This window comes from Falco peregrinus, chromosome 2 (genome assembly GCF_023634155.1).
Source record: "Falco peregrinus isolate bFalPer1 chromosome 2, bFalPer1.pri, whole genome shotgun sequence".
In the NCBI taxonomy this organism is placed as follows: domain Eukaryota; kingdom Metazoa; phylum Chordata; class Aves; order Falconiformes; family Falconidae; genus Falco; species Falco peregrinus.
The window spans coordinates 19,534,886-19,550,368 of NC_073722.1; the positions used below are offsets into that span (position 1 = coordinate 19,534,886).

At 37.4% G+C, this 15,483-nt stretch overlaps 1 protein-coding gene across 14 annotated transcripts in view; it reads right to left on the bottom strand.

Moving 5' to 3' along the window:
* The window catches only part of BLTP1 (bridge-like lipid transfer protein family member 1), a 125,136-nt gene that overhangs the window by 62,924 nt on the left and 46,729 nt on the right, over positions 1-15,483 (bottom strand). For all 14 annotated transcript variants that reach the window (XM_055794858.1, XM_055794855.1, XM_055794856.1 and 11 more), the window contains exons 23-36: positions 13,770-13,898; positions 12,745-12,864; positions 10,342-10,619; positions 9,348-9,598; positions 8,614-8,872; positions 7,354-8,197; positions 6,421-6,491; positions 5,765-5,938; positions 5,333-5,453; positions 4,298-4,444; positions 3,791-3,918; positions 3,142-3,344; positions 1,025-1,222; positions 145-356 (exon numbers count right to left, since the gene is read on the bottom strand). In XM_055794858.1, coding sequence (XP_055650833.1) covers positions 145-356; positions 1,025-1,222; positions 3,142-3,344; positions 3,791-3,918; positions 4,298-4,444; positions 5,333-5,453; positions 5,765-5,938; positions 6,421-6,491; positions 7,354-8,197; positions 8,614-8,872; positions 9,348-9,598; positions 10,342-10,619; positions 12,745-12,864; positions 13,770-13,898 — 3,135 coding nt within the window. The remainder of the gene's footprint in view (positions 1-144; positions 357-1,024; positions 1,223-3,141; positions 3,345-3,790; positions 3,919-4,297; positions 4,445-5,332; positions 5,454-5,764; positions 5,939-6,420; positions 6,492-7,353; positions 8,198-8,613; positions 8,873-9,347; positions 9,599-10,341; positions 10,620-12,744; positions 12,865-13,769; positions 13,899-15,483) is intronic.

Here is a 15,483-nt window from a genome sequence, read left to right on the forward strand (position 1 = left end):
AAACTTTAGTGTAGTAGACAGTATGAATGCAATTAGCACAATGAGACATGTTAAATTTTCAATTTTATTATGAAGAATGTTAATCACTCTGGAAATGAACCCAAACAACCCAACACCAATCATTTCTGCATAGTATGTACACACCTGCTCATCCGAAACTGAATTTCCATTAATATCTGAAGAGGGGCTTATTCTGTCACAAGGAAGGTTATCATCAGACACATCAGTATTGTAACCACTGCCAGTTGGAGAATCAGAAGAGTTATTTGATGCAAGCAATCCACCCCTCTCTGTATCTCTTGATTTACCCATGACTCCAAACGTATTATACAATACTGCTCCAGATTGTCTTCCTCCTGTAAAAGCACACATACCAAGACTGTAAATGTTTGCTGTGTATAAATATCTAAGTTACATCCCACAGAAAAGATCCGCACTTCAGAGGAGAAATACATAGGATTTCGGTTAAATAAGATGCATTAGCATTTTACACAACAATTTTTCACTACAGTTTTTGTATAACAATTTAACAGCTAGTTGTTGAGCTTCTGATAGTTTGTTCCAAGTAGATGAAGAGTACTCAGATGAAGACTGTTTTGAAACGCTATTCCCTGGAAAGACTAATTTGGATGACAGAAAATACATATATGCTGGGTGGGTTTTTTTCTCAAGCTAGCTTTCCCCTCTCAAAGCAAAACTCTGGCCCTACATGCAGACACTTACTGTGGGTATGATTGCAAGGCCAGGATTTCAGTGAAAGTATCAATTTCTGCCTTCACTCTTCTTTCAGAAGCTACGGCAACCAGTTTATACGGAATTATTTTATATGCTGTTATAAATGGTATTGATTACTAGAAGTTCCTTTATTCTGTAATCTACTATGTGACATATTTACAACAGACATGTATTATTTAGTATCACCTATATTCAGCAATTTCCAATCAAATAATTGCTAGACTAGAAGACCTAACAATAGAATTGTTAGCAGTTTCATAAAATAATATAAAACCTATATAAGCTTTACCTTTTATAGTTAAATTTTCGATTCCACACTCAAACATTATCCAACCCCACTTCTCTTGACTAGGACCAATTCGAGTTACATCTGGAACAGCTTGTTGATCCGTTTCATCCACAAAAGCGAACTCATCCAACTCTTCCAAAGTAAAAAGAACTTTTGATTTCCCAAAAGGAATAGCTGTTATTGCACAAGTTCCAATATCTGTGAAAACAAACATAGTTACCACTTTTTTACAAAATTGAAAAAACCTTTACATCTTCGAATAGCTCTCTGAAGTTTACAGTGGTTTGGGAGCATTGTCCCTTTAGTATTCCCCAGACAGGGTTGCGGGGTGGTGGAGGGGGAGTTGGGTGGAGAAAAAAAAAAGATAAAATTCAAGAATGAACAAGAAAAAAAGAATCATCAAGAAGGAGGAAAAACCTTGCTCCTGGTATGTTAACATGAGCTGGGTAATTTTTAAGTTCAAAAAAAACAAGGACCGAGCAACACAAAGTTAAAGCTTTGAGACATTCCCAATCCTAACACATTCCTCTTTTTGTCTTTTTGTAGAGTCATGGTTCCAGAGACATGTGTTTTGAGCTGTCCAGAGACAAGCTCTTCAGATTTATATCTGAAACCGACAACTGGTCTGAAATTAATTCACCAAAATAACATTCCTAATAAGTACTTAAGGTTTAATAGCAATAAATGACAACGATACCAACAGTGCTCTTGGATAGTATGTTTTAGTAGAAACACTTTTAGTATTAGCTATAACGTACCTGAAGGCAATTTAGAAATAAAGTTCTAACTTTTAATTCAAAGATGGCTTCTTGGATGGAAGCATGTCTATATCTGTGTTGGGAGGATGTCAAACACTAAGTCTCACTGATTCCTAAAGAAAATACGGACCTAGGCAGTTTTCAATTCAGTATGATCTTTGCTGTCTAAGATCCAAGGATGGACTATGCCACCTTGATTTCTTTGATGTTAGGGTGTAGCTTAAACATAAATCCTTTCCTCTAGTAACATTTCTGAAGAAACATTTCAAATAATTTTAAACCTATTGCCTATCAGCTCACACACAGAGCTTCAAAAATATCTGAGGAAAAGAACTACACTGAGTTAATTCATATCCCTTTCAATCCTCACACTCTGTCCCCAACTTGTAACTTTTCTTGTTTAGAATTCAAAAATTACTTGGCCTTCTTAAATGTCTGCAGCATAACTAACACAGGACACTAGTGTGAAGATTCTACCCATACCAAGTAAAAATGGAGTTTGCTACTTTAATGTTCTCTATATTGCTTTAGTTTCCTCCAATTTCATCATTTGCTCACCCCTCTTTGCATAGTGGTGGATTTTTTGGGTTTTTTGTTTATCGTGTCATTTTTAACCATACTTGCTTCACAGAGCACTTCCTCATGTCCTTAACATTCCTATTCTTCATGGGACAAAGCAAAACACAGCATTAACTGGTACAGGTTCCATCAAAACCAAAGCAGTTTTAACAAAAACCATGTCTACTCTTGGTCATCTTTTCCAGGCTAGCTTTTCCAGGATCAGGACTTACGGCAGCTGAATTTAATTCATAGCCTCTTGAAGAAATTTCCTTAACACAAACAAGAAGACCAACCATTGGGCAGATCTCATTTTCAGTTTCATAGTCACTATAGCTTAAAATCTATAGCATGTCATGCTGAAATTGCCAGTACAACAGGCACATTATACCTATCTTGAATTTCTTAGAAAGTAAATAAGCATAATTCACTCCCTGCATCAGGTGACAAAAAATGATAGCTGAAAAAGAGACCAGGTGGGAAGAAGGGAGCCCAGGTCTGAAATTTTACCAGTGCATGTTAATATTTACAACACAACCCATTTGCTACACAAACAGCTTAGAAGTTCATCTTGATAGTTTTCACTCTGCCTATATTTAAATCTAGCTCTTTAATAACCAAAAATAATTCAGAATAACCATCATTAACTTGTTTTTACAGTATCTGCAAAATCTCCAGGTTCAAGTGTCTTTTTATCTATGTTGTTTAAAAAAAACAGCAACCAAAGTACAAGATCAAGGTGAACTATAACCACTCACTTCTATGAAAACTGGCATTTCCACAATTTAAAAAAAGGCTTACCTGTTGTGTCAAGGCCTCTAAGTTGCCCATGAACACGATGGATGTTCAGTTTAGCAGCAATTTCTTTTCCTTTTTCTGCTCCAGCATTGGATCTCAGTGAGCCAGAAGACTGGGGCTGCATTTTACTGGTTTGGATGTAACGATCAAATGTGACAGAACTCCTCCCAGTTTCTGCATTGTTTGAAGTCTCCTCAACTATACCCCTTTGAATATAAAGGGAAAAAAACCCCCACAATTAAGCAAGTCTCAGGTAGACATACTTAATTTGATTAATTTTGTTTAAAATTTTGAAGTCACATTGGCACAGCAGTGTTAAAAAGAAGTCTTTGTTACAATAAAAGATACATACTTTGGTAGAAAAATACTGAAAAATGTACTTGTATCCTGCATGACATAAAAGCAAGAAAGAGTTAAAACTAAAGTTCAAGAATTATTCCAGAAGAGTTCATTCACTTATTAAAAAAACCTGCAATTCTAATCAGATATTAGATGCTAACTTCTCAAACACAGAAGACACATTTTATTGCATAACTTGGTCAAGACAACTTTTTCAAATACTCTTCAGAACTGCAGAAAACTGGCATCACTGTAAGTCTCTTGACTAACTTCACAATAAACAGCCACGAATAGCGATATGTATTATTCTTACCTATTCATACGAACTTGTGTAGCAATTCTATCGAAACACAAAGCTACTAATGAAACATGAGTCACGGTTTTGCCAGAAGAAACCCCTGGGGATTCATCAACAGATGCTTGTAGTAAACACAGGTTCACCTATACATAAAATTCGCCCAAAGAGTAAAGAAATTTAGAAAAACATGTTGCATTAAGTATACATCACTGATTTCTGATATAGTCTTGTCTTATACTTCTCAGTAAAATGAAAAAAGAAAAGATAAAACTGTCACGCATGGAAGACATAAAAAAATAATTTAAAGACACGGCAGTCAGTTAACCCCTATAGTGGTTGTTATTTAACTTGCACACGTGCCATAATAAAATTGAGCAGCTCCACAACACTGTCCTGTTCAAACATTACTTCTCTGGCACAAACACATAGCCTCAGCTCAAGCTTTTAGGGGACTAACAGGGATGCAAAGTAAGGGTAATTTGTAAGGCACATGTCTAGTAACAAGCCAAACAAAGTTGTTACCTTTGGTACAGTAACGTTGGCCTGAAGACCTTTAATTGTCACGTTATCTTGCTTAAGCGAGAGATTGGTCTGTGGTGGTCCCTGGTTTGTTGTTCCTGTAGTGGTAGTGTCTATTTTTGTTCCTCTAATATCCTGTTTCGAAGATAACTTGGAGGGGGGGAAAAATAGTTTATTCTCACAGACTCAGAGCCACTAAGCTAAAGAATAACAGAATAGTTTATTAGCACTGAAGCAGCAGGAGAGTCTGACTTAATTTAAAGCACCGTACCATGATTTCTAGAACGAGGACTGTAGCACTTACTGATAAGGTAGGTCTAGATCCATAAGTGTAGCAGTGTCACTCTGCAAGAAACTTCCTAATGACCACATTTCAGCTGAAAGTTTGAGTTCTACATATATAACTTACATAGAACAACTTATTATGAAGTAAATAGCTTCCATTACACTGTGAAGTCTAGGAAATCATAAAATACAGATATGGTCATTAACTTGGAAAGAAAGAACTAATTATGTAGAACTACCATACAATTCTTGTCAAGGTAAATCAATTCTTTTAAGGTATCAGATGAACTGCAAAAAAACCACCAAACCCAAACATGTACTTTCACAGGTCTAGTCTGAACTTTCTTCTACGTCACAGAGACTATCTCCCTAACTACTGTAAAATAGTAAACAATGTATTGTTCTTATGAATATAATACATTCTGTTCTTAGAGATTACTATAATTGATATTCTTATGTATGATCTCATGCAAATTACTGTAGCTGCTGACTAGACTTTCCAAAACAGAAAAACTTCACTTCAGTCATGTAAGAGATTTCTGGTCACTGAAACATTTCAGCTGTAAATGTAACATGTAACAGCTGATTGTAAAAATGCATATACATTAGGCACAAATTAAAAAACAAATATGTATTCCTTATAGCATGTAGGTCCTATATCTCAAAACACTTCAATTAAAATGTTTTCTATGTAAAATATAGAAAACTATATTCTTTCAAATCTTTGCACGTTTTTCTTGTTCCCTTTCTTACGTTTTCTGAGAAGCTTGTTTTGCTGTTCTGTACAGCATCTCGAAGAACTTTGCAGTGCAGATCATCAACGATTGCAGCTGGGTGTCGAGAACTAGCACAATGCACCATTGCTTCTATATACCTGCGAGAGCAAACAAGCCCACAACAGACCATTTAAACTGCCAGTTTCACATGACACCATCAATGATGTTTAATTAACACTACAGAGGAAAAAATTAAGCGCTGACAGATATAAAGGCCAGGTCAGCATAACATTCTTCCAGCTTCTCCATGGGAAATGCGGAATTACATTCACTGGGTACAAAACCCTACTGTTCCATCAATCATATTCAATCCTTCTACCTAAACCTTTGCTGAACAAAACAGCTTTGATTTTAGACAATTTTTAGCATAATCAATTAACACTGCAGTAGTAAGTGTAAAAATAATTACCTGTCCAGTGCCTCTGCTACAAGTGGAGTCAGAACTACATCTACAGTCCCTTTTACTTCCACTATCGCCGTTGTCCGTGTCTGGAAGACAGGATGATCCAAAGTCCATTCTTCTGTTATTGTTTCATCATCTGTATTTTCTGCAGACTTCTTTTCCAAAGGAGTATAAGGTGTACTAAACAAGTTAAACACATATGAATAATCCAGGTTTGTAAAAGAAATACAGAAGTGTCCTGGTATCATTTTAATTCTTAATAAATTACATATAATGGCACGTTTCCTCTACTGCATAGGAAGCACGCAAAGAGAATCCCAGGGCAAGGCCCAGGCCTTCCCTAGATTCAAGTTCAGCTTTTGGCAATGCAATGGACACTTGCTATAAGCACCTTCCAAATTAATTTAAATTAAGTTGCAATTCGTAATCTTGAAAAAGTACGAGTAAAATCATTTAATGCTTTCACGGTGTACTTTCTTTTTGATGAAAACCAAACATTTTAGAAGAGAGTATTGTATTATATAATAGGTCTGTACTGAAAGCTACAGCTACAAATCAAATTTTAGAAGTGCTAGAAAGAGGCAAAATATTTAACAGGAGTATCAGGAAAATCCTGTTCTCTAAAAAAATATGCTAATAACGTTATGCAGTATTCCACTTACTTAGATGTTGATCCTGTAAGCTGCATGCCTCTGTCCAGTAATGAATTAGCTGTGAGACCCTGTTTAACAATCTAAGATAAAATGCACAGAAATTTATTACATTCGTTACATTCCTTCTATGTATGAAAAAAAATACCCAAGGAATCTTCAAATAAAGATTCTCCTTATAGTTTTTTTCTTAAAAGAATCTCTCATACGCAGATTCTCCTATCTAGTATATAAAAACTCACAGGTTTATTTTTTTAAACTACTTGAGAGATGAGATTGCAAAGTTTTTACACAAACAGTGCTTAAAAAAAAAAAACAAACTTCAAATACTAATGTACAAAAGGCTTGCACAAACACAAAGCTTTTGCTGCAAAGTACTAACAAATTAAATTCCAGAGCTTAGACACCTATTTTCTATTAAGAAATTTCCATGATTTTTCATGTATTTCATTTCAGCGCCTTAAGCATGTATGCTCATATCACATACATCATGAGGCAGAAAAAAAGCCCAAACATCTACAAAAATCATTTGCTAAATCCCAGTTTCAATTTTACTTTGAAATAAAGCATTTACAGCCTAGATTATACTTTATCAGCATTAAAGGTACTACTCCTGAAGTTCCATGTAACACATATTTTAAAGAAAACTCGTATAAATATCCTTCAGCTGCATATCATTTAATAGGCAGCATTTTTAAGTACAATTATGACCATTTGGAACACACACCTTATCCACAGAATTCTAACTCCATCTTTTCTTTTCCACAACCTCTCAGACACACAGCCCATGATCTCAAGTCAGAAATCCAAGCTATTCCTTAACTAAAAGCAAGTGAAGTTTCACGTTTCTCACAGCTTTATTTACACAACAGGTGTACTAAGAATTTTTAACTTCCTTTAAATTCTTTTTCCTTTCTCTACTCCTTCTTCCTCCATCTTCCGTACCTTAAAAGTTGGGACAGAAAGTTGCTCAAATGATGACGAACTTTCTTCGCTTGTTGGCGTGTCAAGGTCTAAAGGGCGATGTAATGAGGATTTTGAAGTTCTTTTGTTAGTTGGATGCTTTACTGACCAGTTAATCACCTGGAACTGTGTAAGGTAATTTTGGTAACATGCCATTACAGGCTGTTGGGAAGTTATTTGCTCACGTTCCACAGTCTTCTCAGATTCCATAATATACATGTTCTCAACATGCTCATCATCTCCTCCCAGAGCCGAAACAAATGAAGCCTGTGAGGGATGAGTCTTAATTGGCAATGTTTTAACATCTTGATTAATTTCTCCATGCATTGTGCTTGTTAAGGGCCCTTCCACACTGTGATAAATAGACCCTCTACTATATTCAATTTTCTGAGCTTGCTTTTTTCTCTTCTTCCTCCCCGGATATGTTCCTGGACCTTCATCACTACTTACTGGCTCAAACTCTTCTGCTGCAGAAAAATAAGCTTCACTATCAGCCATGGACATACTGGAATCCATGGAGCGATACTGGTGAAATGAGTTTGAATCTGCAGATGGAGTATATGGAAAAGAACCAAAGCTCCTCCTCTGCTTAGGGGAGTCCAAGACATTCTCATCACTGCGAGACACATCGCTGCTGAACTGCACACCGACTGGAACAGGCTGTTTGTCTCCATAGAAAGCTGCTGTGAGGCTCTTGGTGCTCCCAAGCCGGGTAGAGCACACGGACGCCTGTCGTTTCAGTGGAGACCTCAGGGGAGACTGACCAACAGGCCGTTCCTGGTTCCCAGGGGATGCAGGGCTGCCCTCTGCACCCTCAGCTGCAACGCTGGAAACAAAAATTAAAGGTTCATTAGCTTATTTTATTATTAATGCTCCTCTTTTTACATTACAGAAGTTGTCAAATGCTTCAGCAGTTCTGTGACTTTCTATTAGCGTAGCAGTTATTTTCATAATGCTGATTACATACTAAATCCTGCCACTTGTTAGTCCACTTGCCTACATACAGAGGATGTAAACCCAAACATTGATGGCAAGGGCTTTGTCTTACATGCTGGATCTTCTACCCAGATCTAGTGATCAACCCCTATCAGGGATCCAAATACGCATTCAAACTAGGAAATGCATTTCAGCAGTACCATTAGGAAAGAACCAACACTTCATAAATTGCTAAAAATAGGGTTTTTTCTGTCACAGCATGTTCAAGAATCGCATTACACTTTTACTTGGATAGGAAGTACTAACCTTCCATGACCATCTTCCCTTTTTGCTCCAGACAGGAACTCCTTCTGTCCCAAGTGGTCCTCAGTAGCTGACGACGGGCTGTCCTTCTCACCTGCGAGCAAGGGGAGCGCAGCGCTAGAACTACTCGTTTCCTCTGAAGACGATGAGGAGCTATGGGAACGCAATGGCACTTGTAGGCTTAGGTGTTGTGCTTTTCTTTCTATTTCTATACCCATAGACCTGCAATCCCAATCTTTTCGTTTTACACCATTTGCTTTACCTAGGGTCAGAAAGAGAAAAGAAAAATCAATCATCTGATAATACAACTGCAATTGTCTCTTCCCTGCCCACTGAAACAGAAATCCTCATTAAATGAAAGCCCTAGTTTTGAAATGCATACATATACTAGCATGAAGTACTAACAAAAAATTAATAACAACGTAGCAGCAAAACATCAGATTATCTTGGTAGGCTGCTTTCTATATAATCAGAAGAGATGCAAATCAAAAACCTTCTTTTTACTGAGAAAGGAGCTGCACCTTAATATAAAAATTTAGCACATGAAAGCTTGCTTGCTACTTTCAAGCTACTGTCTGCTCTTAGAAGGGCCCATGCCACTACAAGACCACTTGAACAAGAACGCAACAAGTAGTACTCATTAATCATAATCAGAAAGACTACAAATATTAACGTGCAGTAAAGAAACTGTACTTTTGGGCAAAATAGAGTAAAATTACAGCACAATGCATTCTCACCATCTAAAATTTTAGGAATCTCCTTGGTAATTATCCATTCTCCTGGCTGCAGTAAAGACTGCCCATAAAACATATCAGATTCTGCACTTGTACTTGAGAAAGCAGAGCTGCTTGAAGGTGTCAGTTCCTCAAGTTTGAAAAAATCTAGTCCTGTTAACGTGCCACCAAAGAATCGACAACCACCAAGACAGCCACATTTGTTCTTGCTTCTTTTATTCCTCAAATTGTCATCAGGCCACAAAAACCACAACCTATACAAAGGCAGAAAACCAGAAAACAAAACAAAACCACAATCACATCAGCCTTGGTACATTTAAATTCAGTGAAAACAAGATTAAAAGATACCCGTCTTACATGTAAGCTCCTATTTCACCTGGCATGAAGGGAGTAAGTAAGATTTGTATCTGAAACACAGACGTCAAACATAAAATGAAGGATTAGCCCCAGAATGGAGCAAGTCACAAACGTATATGCAGTGCTCAGGCAACAAGGCTCAGGCACAGATTATGTCCACTTGCCACGACACAGGCTAACGGTAACACCTTCTCTCTGCATGGAGGCAAGCACTGCTGAAACTCTCCTCACTGGTGTGTGTTGCTTATGGCAGAGGCAACTGCTCTTTGGGGACGCACACAAATCACAGTTACACCAGGCCTGCTCATCAGCTGACTCAGAACTCTTTTGAGTCTGTTTTCAGTCCAGTCTGAGAAGAAAGGACAAATTCAATTCCCTTCTCTCCCTGATCTTCATTTTGGGGGATAAGGGAAGGCAGACAGAACCAAAATCATACAATTTTATATAGGCCAAGCACATTCAAGTCACCAACCCCACAGCTAAGCATTCAACATACTTTAAGAAAACTACAAGAAATTATATAAGCTATGTAAGCAAAAAACTTCTCCAAAGAAAAAAACAAAGTTCCACCTTCAGAGGAGTGTATTAACTTATACCCCCTCCCAAATTCAAATGCATCTCCTTCAATCGTAACTCTCACCTCTTAGTTCGGTTATCATGCGTTTCTAAGAAATGTCTCTGCACTTCATGTTTAGAAGGATGATCTGCAGCTAAAGCAATGTCAGCAGTGATGAGCCCCAAGTTGACAGAGCCAGCTTCTAGCCAGTATGCCCTCCTTAGTATCGGCTGAAGACCAGTTCTGCAGTTGTTCACCTGCTCAACGTATTGTCTCAGTTGAAAGTCTTGAATAGCAGCACTTACACCTTCTCCAACAGACTGGTTGTGGAGGTTGCAGTTTGCAATACGTATAGCACCCATCTGCAAACACGATTTAAAACATCAACTCTGATTAATCATGAGTGAAACAAAGAAAGGGTAGCCTTAAACCAGTTAACACACCACCTACTACATCCCAGCAAGATCTCAGTACAATATTCTCTCCAAAAAAAAGACAGAGGACCAGTTTTATATGCAAGCATGCACATAAACACAAAAGGCAGCAAGCTCAGAAATTAGTTTCAGCCAGTTTTTCAACAACATAAATTAAATCTCTACTTGGGAGTCTACATTTGTAAAGGGATCAAAAAATTGGAGATGTTGTAACGAACCTTTAAAAAAAATAAATCATTACTAAATTCTTTACCTAAACTCAAAAAAATCTGAAACTTTCAAAATCGGATATATGATTTGATAGGATACATGTAATTCTATGTCCTTAGACTAAAACATTGATTATACACTTGGAATACAAAACTGTATTAATAAATACCTCAGTAAGACAACCATGTTAAACACTGCAAAACTCATGAAATTCCAGATCCTAAACCTTAACTGACATCCACATTAATTACATTATAGCAACATTTATATGATCACACTACTTCTTGCCTTGGTGTAACTCCAATGTGAAGTACTTTTGGCAAGCCAAACAGGAGGCTGCCCCTCTCCTATGAAAAGCACGGTACCTGCAGGAGCCAACCCTCTCCAAAGGCGAACCAGAAGTTCTTGCTTTACCCCCCATCTTAGCTGTGGAAACCGGTCACTGTACAACTAACCCACCTGCCCATACCGTAGGGATCCTCCCTGACACTGGCGTACACTAATAAAAGATGACATAGCCCTGCCACAGATGCTTAGTCTTCAGATGTCAAATAATCTGAAAACATCGGACCATGTTTCCTGCACAGCTTGGGTCCTCTCCAAAAAGTCCCCATGAAGTACCTGAAACTTCAGATCGAGTCTTGAAACTTTTCATAGCGAGGAGGCAGCAAGCTGAAAAAGAACTCAGCCATGGAAGAGCTACCCACAGCGTTAATATTAAATTATTACTTCTCATCTCTGTCAAGGACTATAAAGGAGCACTGGAAACCTTTTTTTTTGGGGTTGTTTTGTTTTTTTAAATTCAAATGAAACACATTCAGGATATAATTTACTAGAGTGGTTCAGGTTATTAAGCTGCCTTTGAAAATACTGCCATGCATATTTATGCCTGCAAACACAGTTAATATTTGTGATGGTGCTTTTTAATATTGGACTCAAAAGGAATTGGAGACTCAAGCATATTTATTTTTTTTTTTATTGCCACAAGGTAGCAAGCCATTCAAATGACAAAGATACCATGCCATTAAAAGTGTCTAAAATAATTACCACCTTCCTTCCATTAGATCCTTGCTCATAATGTGAAGCTGCCCCCAAAGCCTTACATGTTAAGTCTACCTTTTAAAATCAAATTTATTATTGGACAGCATAACTACTAGTTACTTATACCAGCACAGCACTTTTCTCCTTTTCTGTTGTTGCCATAACTCAAGAGTCTCTTAAATTACATTTTGCTACATTGAGTAAATTATTCCAGTTTTCTCCTGTATGACAGGATAACGAGGAGAATATCAGCTCTTCTCTGCCCATCCTTTTCTGAACACTGGATACACCATGCAGTATTTCAGATTCAGTCAGTGACACTAACACTCTTCTCATCTCCACCAAAGATATATATTAATTCAAACAGCTGTACCACATAAAACAATCATGAGTTATCAAGCACTGACTTGTATGCAATCCATAACAATCATTTCAAGTGGCTGAGTTACTAACTCACAGCACAAGTTCTTATTAGCTGTCACATATAGGCACCAAGATTTATATTGCCCAGACTTTTCTTAAATTTTTTACACCAGTCCTGCAGCTTTCACTCTTATTTTGGCAGGCATCCACTCCTCCTTACCATCTTCCAAGATCATTAATGGAATTACCAGGCAGAAGCTAAAGTAACCTACTCCCGGCCCAGTCCAAGCCAACCATTTATCACTTGAAGTTTCAGAAATTCTGCTTAGTCCATTGCATGTAAGCAAATAATAAATTCAGGTAGCTATTCTATCAAAAAATACAAAGAACTCTATTGACAAATAAGTATTTTAATCGCTGTTAAAAGAAATATTTTTACCTTTATATTCGTGGCACAGCCATGTTCTACCACATACAGGTCTGCTCCATCCATAGCTAAGCGTGTCATAGTGTACTTTAAGTCATCAGATGTTGGGCATGGCCCCGGAACACAGTTCATCTGAAGAAAGAAAAAAAGAAAAAAAGTTTTAAACCTACATTAGGAGTTTTACTTCAATTTGTGCTTATCCTTTTATTTATGTTCTGTTTAACTGAGCCCTAAAACTAGAGCAATAAAAAGGTCACTTATTCTACACTACCAACATAAGTATGAGATGGGGTGTTTCTGTGCTGAGGTTCATTTTCATTAGTGCATGTTTAATTCTTCTGTCCAGCCACATCACAGGACCCAGCTGGCTCTCCTGGCTTCCACCAGCAAAAGGCAAATCAAGTCTCCTAATAGAGAACATCACAAAAACTGGAACAAAACAAGAAGGATGTGGAGAGATGAAATCCAGGATCCATACTTAACATAGGGCAACCCTCTCTTGGTCTTGAAGTGATCATGCACGGGGATTCCAGGAGATAAGCACCAAAAGCAGAATCCACAATGACATGATAGTTTAGTAAAAGTCCCATTTTTTTAAATAAAGGGCACAGAAGCTATAAGCTGTCTGCTCGCACCAAAGCGCTGCTTCATTAACAGAGGATACGGGATGAAAAAGTACCATGGCCATGTGCCAGGAGCACAAGGGGAAGCACGACTTTTGTCTCTGAAAGGACACTGGAGTATGCCCTTTGGCTCTTAATTGCCACCATGGAGGTAAGAAACTAGACCTGACTTCTGTGGATACTGTTTCCCAAAATAATTCACAGAGCACAAAACCACTCTGCATATCCACAGGAAAATCCAGAGAGAATCGCTTTTATTTCTAAAACATAATTAGCTATAATGTATCAAAGGGAACATCCAATCTGACTATATAACCATATACTCCATGTCTTGATAATTTTAAGGCTGGATTTCTACACTGTTCAAAGAACTTGGGCAAATACAGCAAGCAATTCAGGTGGATGAAAGGTTACCTTAGAGTCACAAAACCGACGATCAATTCCATGCTGGCATATTATTACAGATTTTGGCCTTTCCAGTTCAAACTCCCGGCACACCACATGGAATACAAAGCTCTGCCCCCATTCCAGAAGACATGCAAGCTGTGAGCAAGTAACAACACGGTGTCTAACAGTAAGTACACAAAATTAACTTTCAGCATTCGACAGAGAAATAAAAGAACATCACGAAAGGCTGGGAGGTGAGCAAGAATAAAAAAAAAACCAAAAGTAACATCCTGGCTGCATTACCTTGCTTACACAGAGTCTATTTCCTGTTGCTTAAGTTTGATTTTTATTTTTGTATGCATCACAACATGCAAGTCTCTGCAGTAATTCATGGAAAACACTGTGACATTAAACGATTTCCTAAATTATTTCTTAATATAAGGAAACAGCTTTTAATATTACAGTCAACTGAGAACTTAATTTTAAAGACAGAGATCCCCTTATTTTACCTCAAAAAATACCTCAAAATATTCTATCACCATTCAGAATTTAAACATCAGACCTCCTTATAGATAAGTAACAAAGTTACATTTAGAAAGCATAGGAGAAAGTTGGCTAAACAGAACACTGATGAATCTCACTAGACCTGGCAATTAGCCTGCTGTTGGTTTAAGTCTTTTATATAATTAGCTCATTCATAAAGGAAATGATTCATGACTGCCTGTCTCTATTATGAGAGGGAAATGGGTTTTCTTTGGTTAGCCAAAGGAAAGGGCACTTAAAATCAGCAGTAATTTAAATGGAATTTAATACAGTTATGACTGTTCCACACAAAATCTCTCCTCCTCCCTTTAGCGTTGTCCCTTCACAAATTCTTGCAATACATCACACTACAGGGGAAAAAAAAAAGTCAATGAACCTGAAACAGCAAATTCAAGTTCTGCTCCATAACAGTGCTGACAACAAAAAATAAAAGAAAATAGAAATCCTGTATGAAGCATACAATTGGGAATGGCTTCGTAGGGGAAGAAAATCCTTAAGTTGCATCAAGCATTTAGAATGTTCTCTAACCTTAGAGTACTTTGAATCAATTAGTAGGTTTAATTTTGAAGCATAGAGCAGCAGAGCAAATACTACAGCTTATTTAAATCAGTGGCAGCATTCTGGGAAATAGCACCACAAAAGTCTGCATATGTAACATGAAATGTATCTGGAACCTATTCTTTAGATTTAATGTAGTTGCTTGTATGCCTTATTTTGATTTTATTTATTGCAGAAGTCTCCTAATGAAACACACATTTAATCCTAGAAAATAATGCCAATTTTTAGAGGAGTAAGAGGATGTAGAACTGTTTTTTTTTTAAATAAATAAACTAAACCGTAACTACTACATTGAATTTATGTACTTTTTTCACATCTCCGAATACACTCACAAAGCAACCTTTTTTAAAGGTCTGGCAGCCCACATCAGAAATAAGTGATCTGCCTATTGTATACTTGGAGCTGTTATTATATCTAGGAGAATAAAAGTAACATAAATGGCAAAACTACAAGGAGTTAGTGCTAAGACTGACCTAAGAAAATCCAGTACTGTGAAAGCAAACTATGTTCCAGTCGGACCAAGCATCACAATTTATGCAGTGAGCAGGATCACTGAGCTACTGGCTACTCCCCTGCTGAGGCCTGCCCATACTACAGTCCACCAAATTCTCTCATCTGCCTCCTGCTTTAAAACATGGCT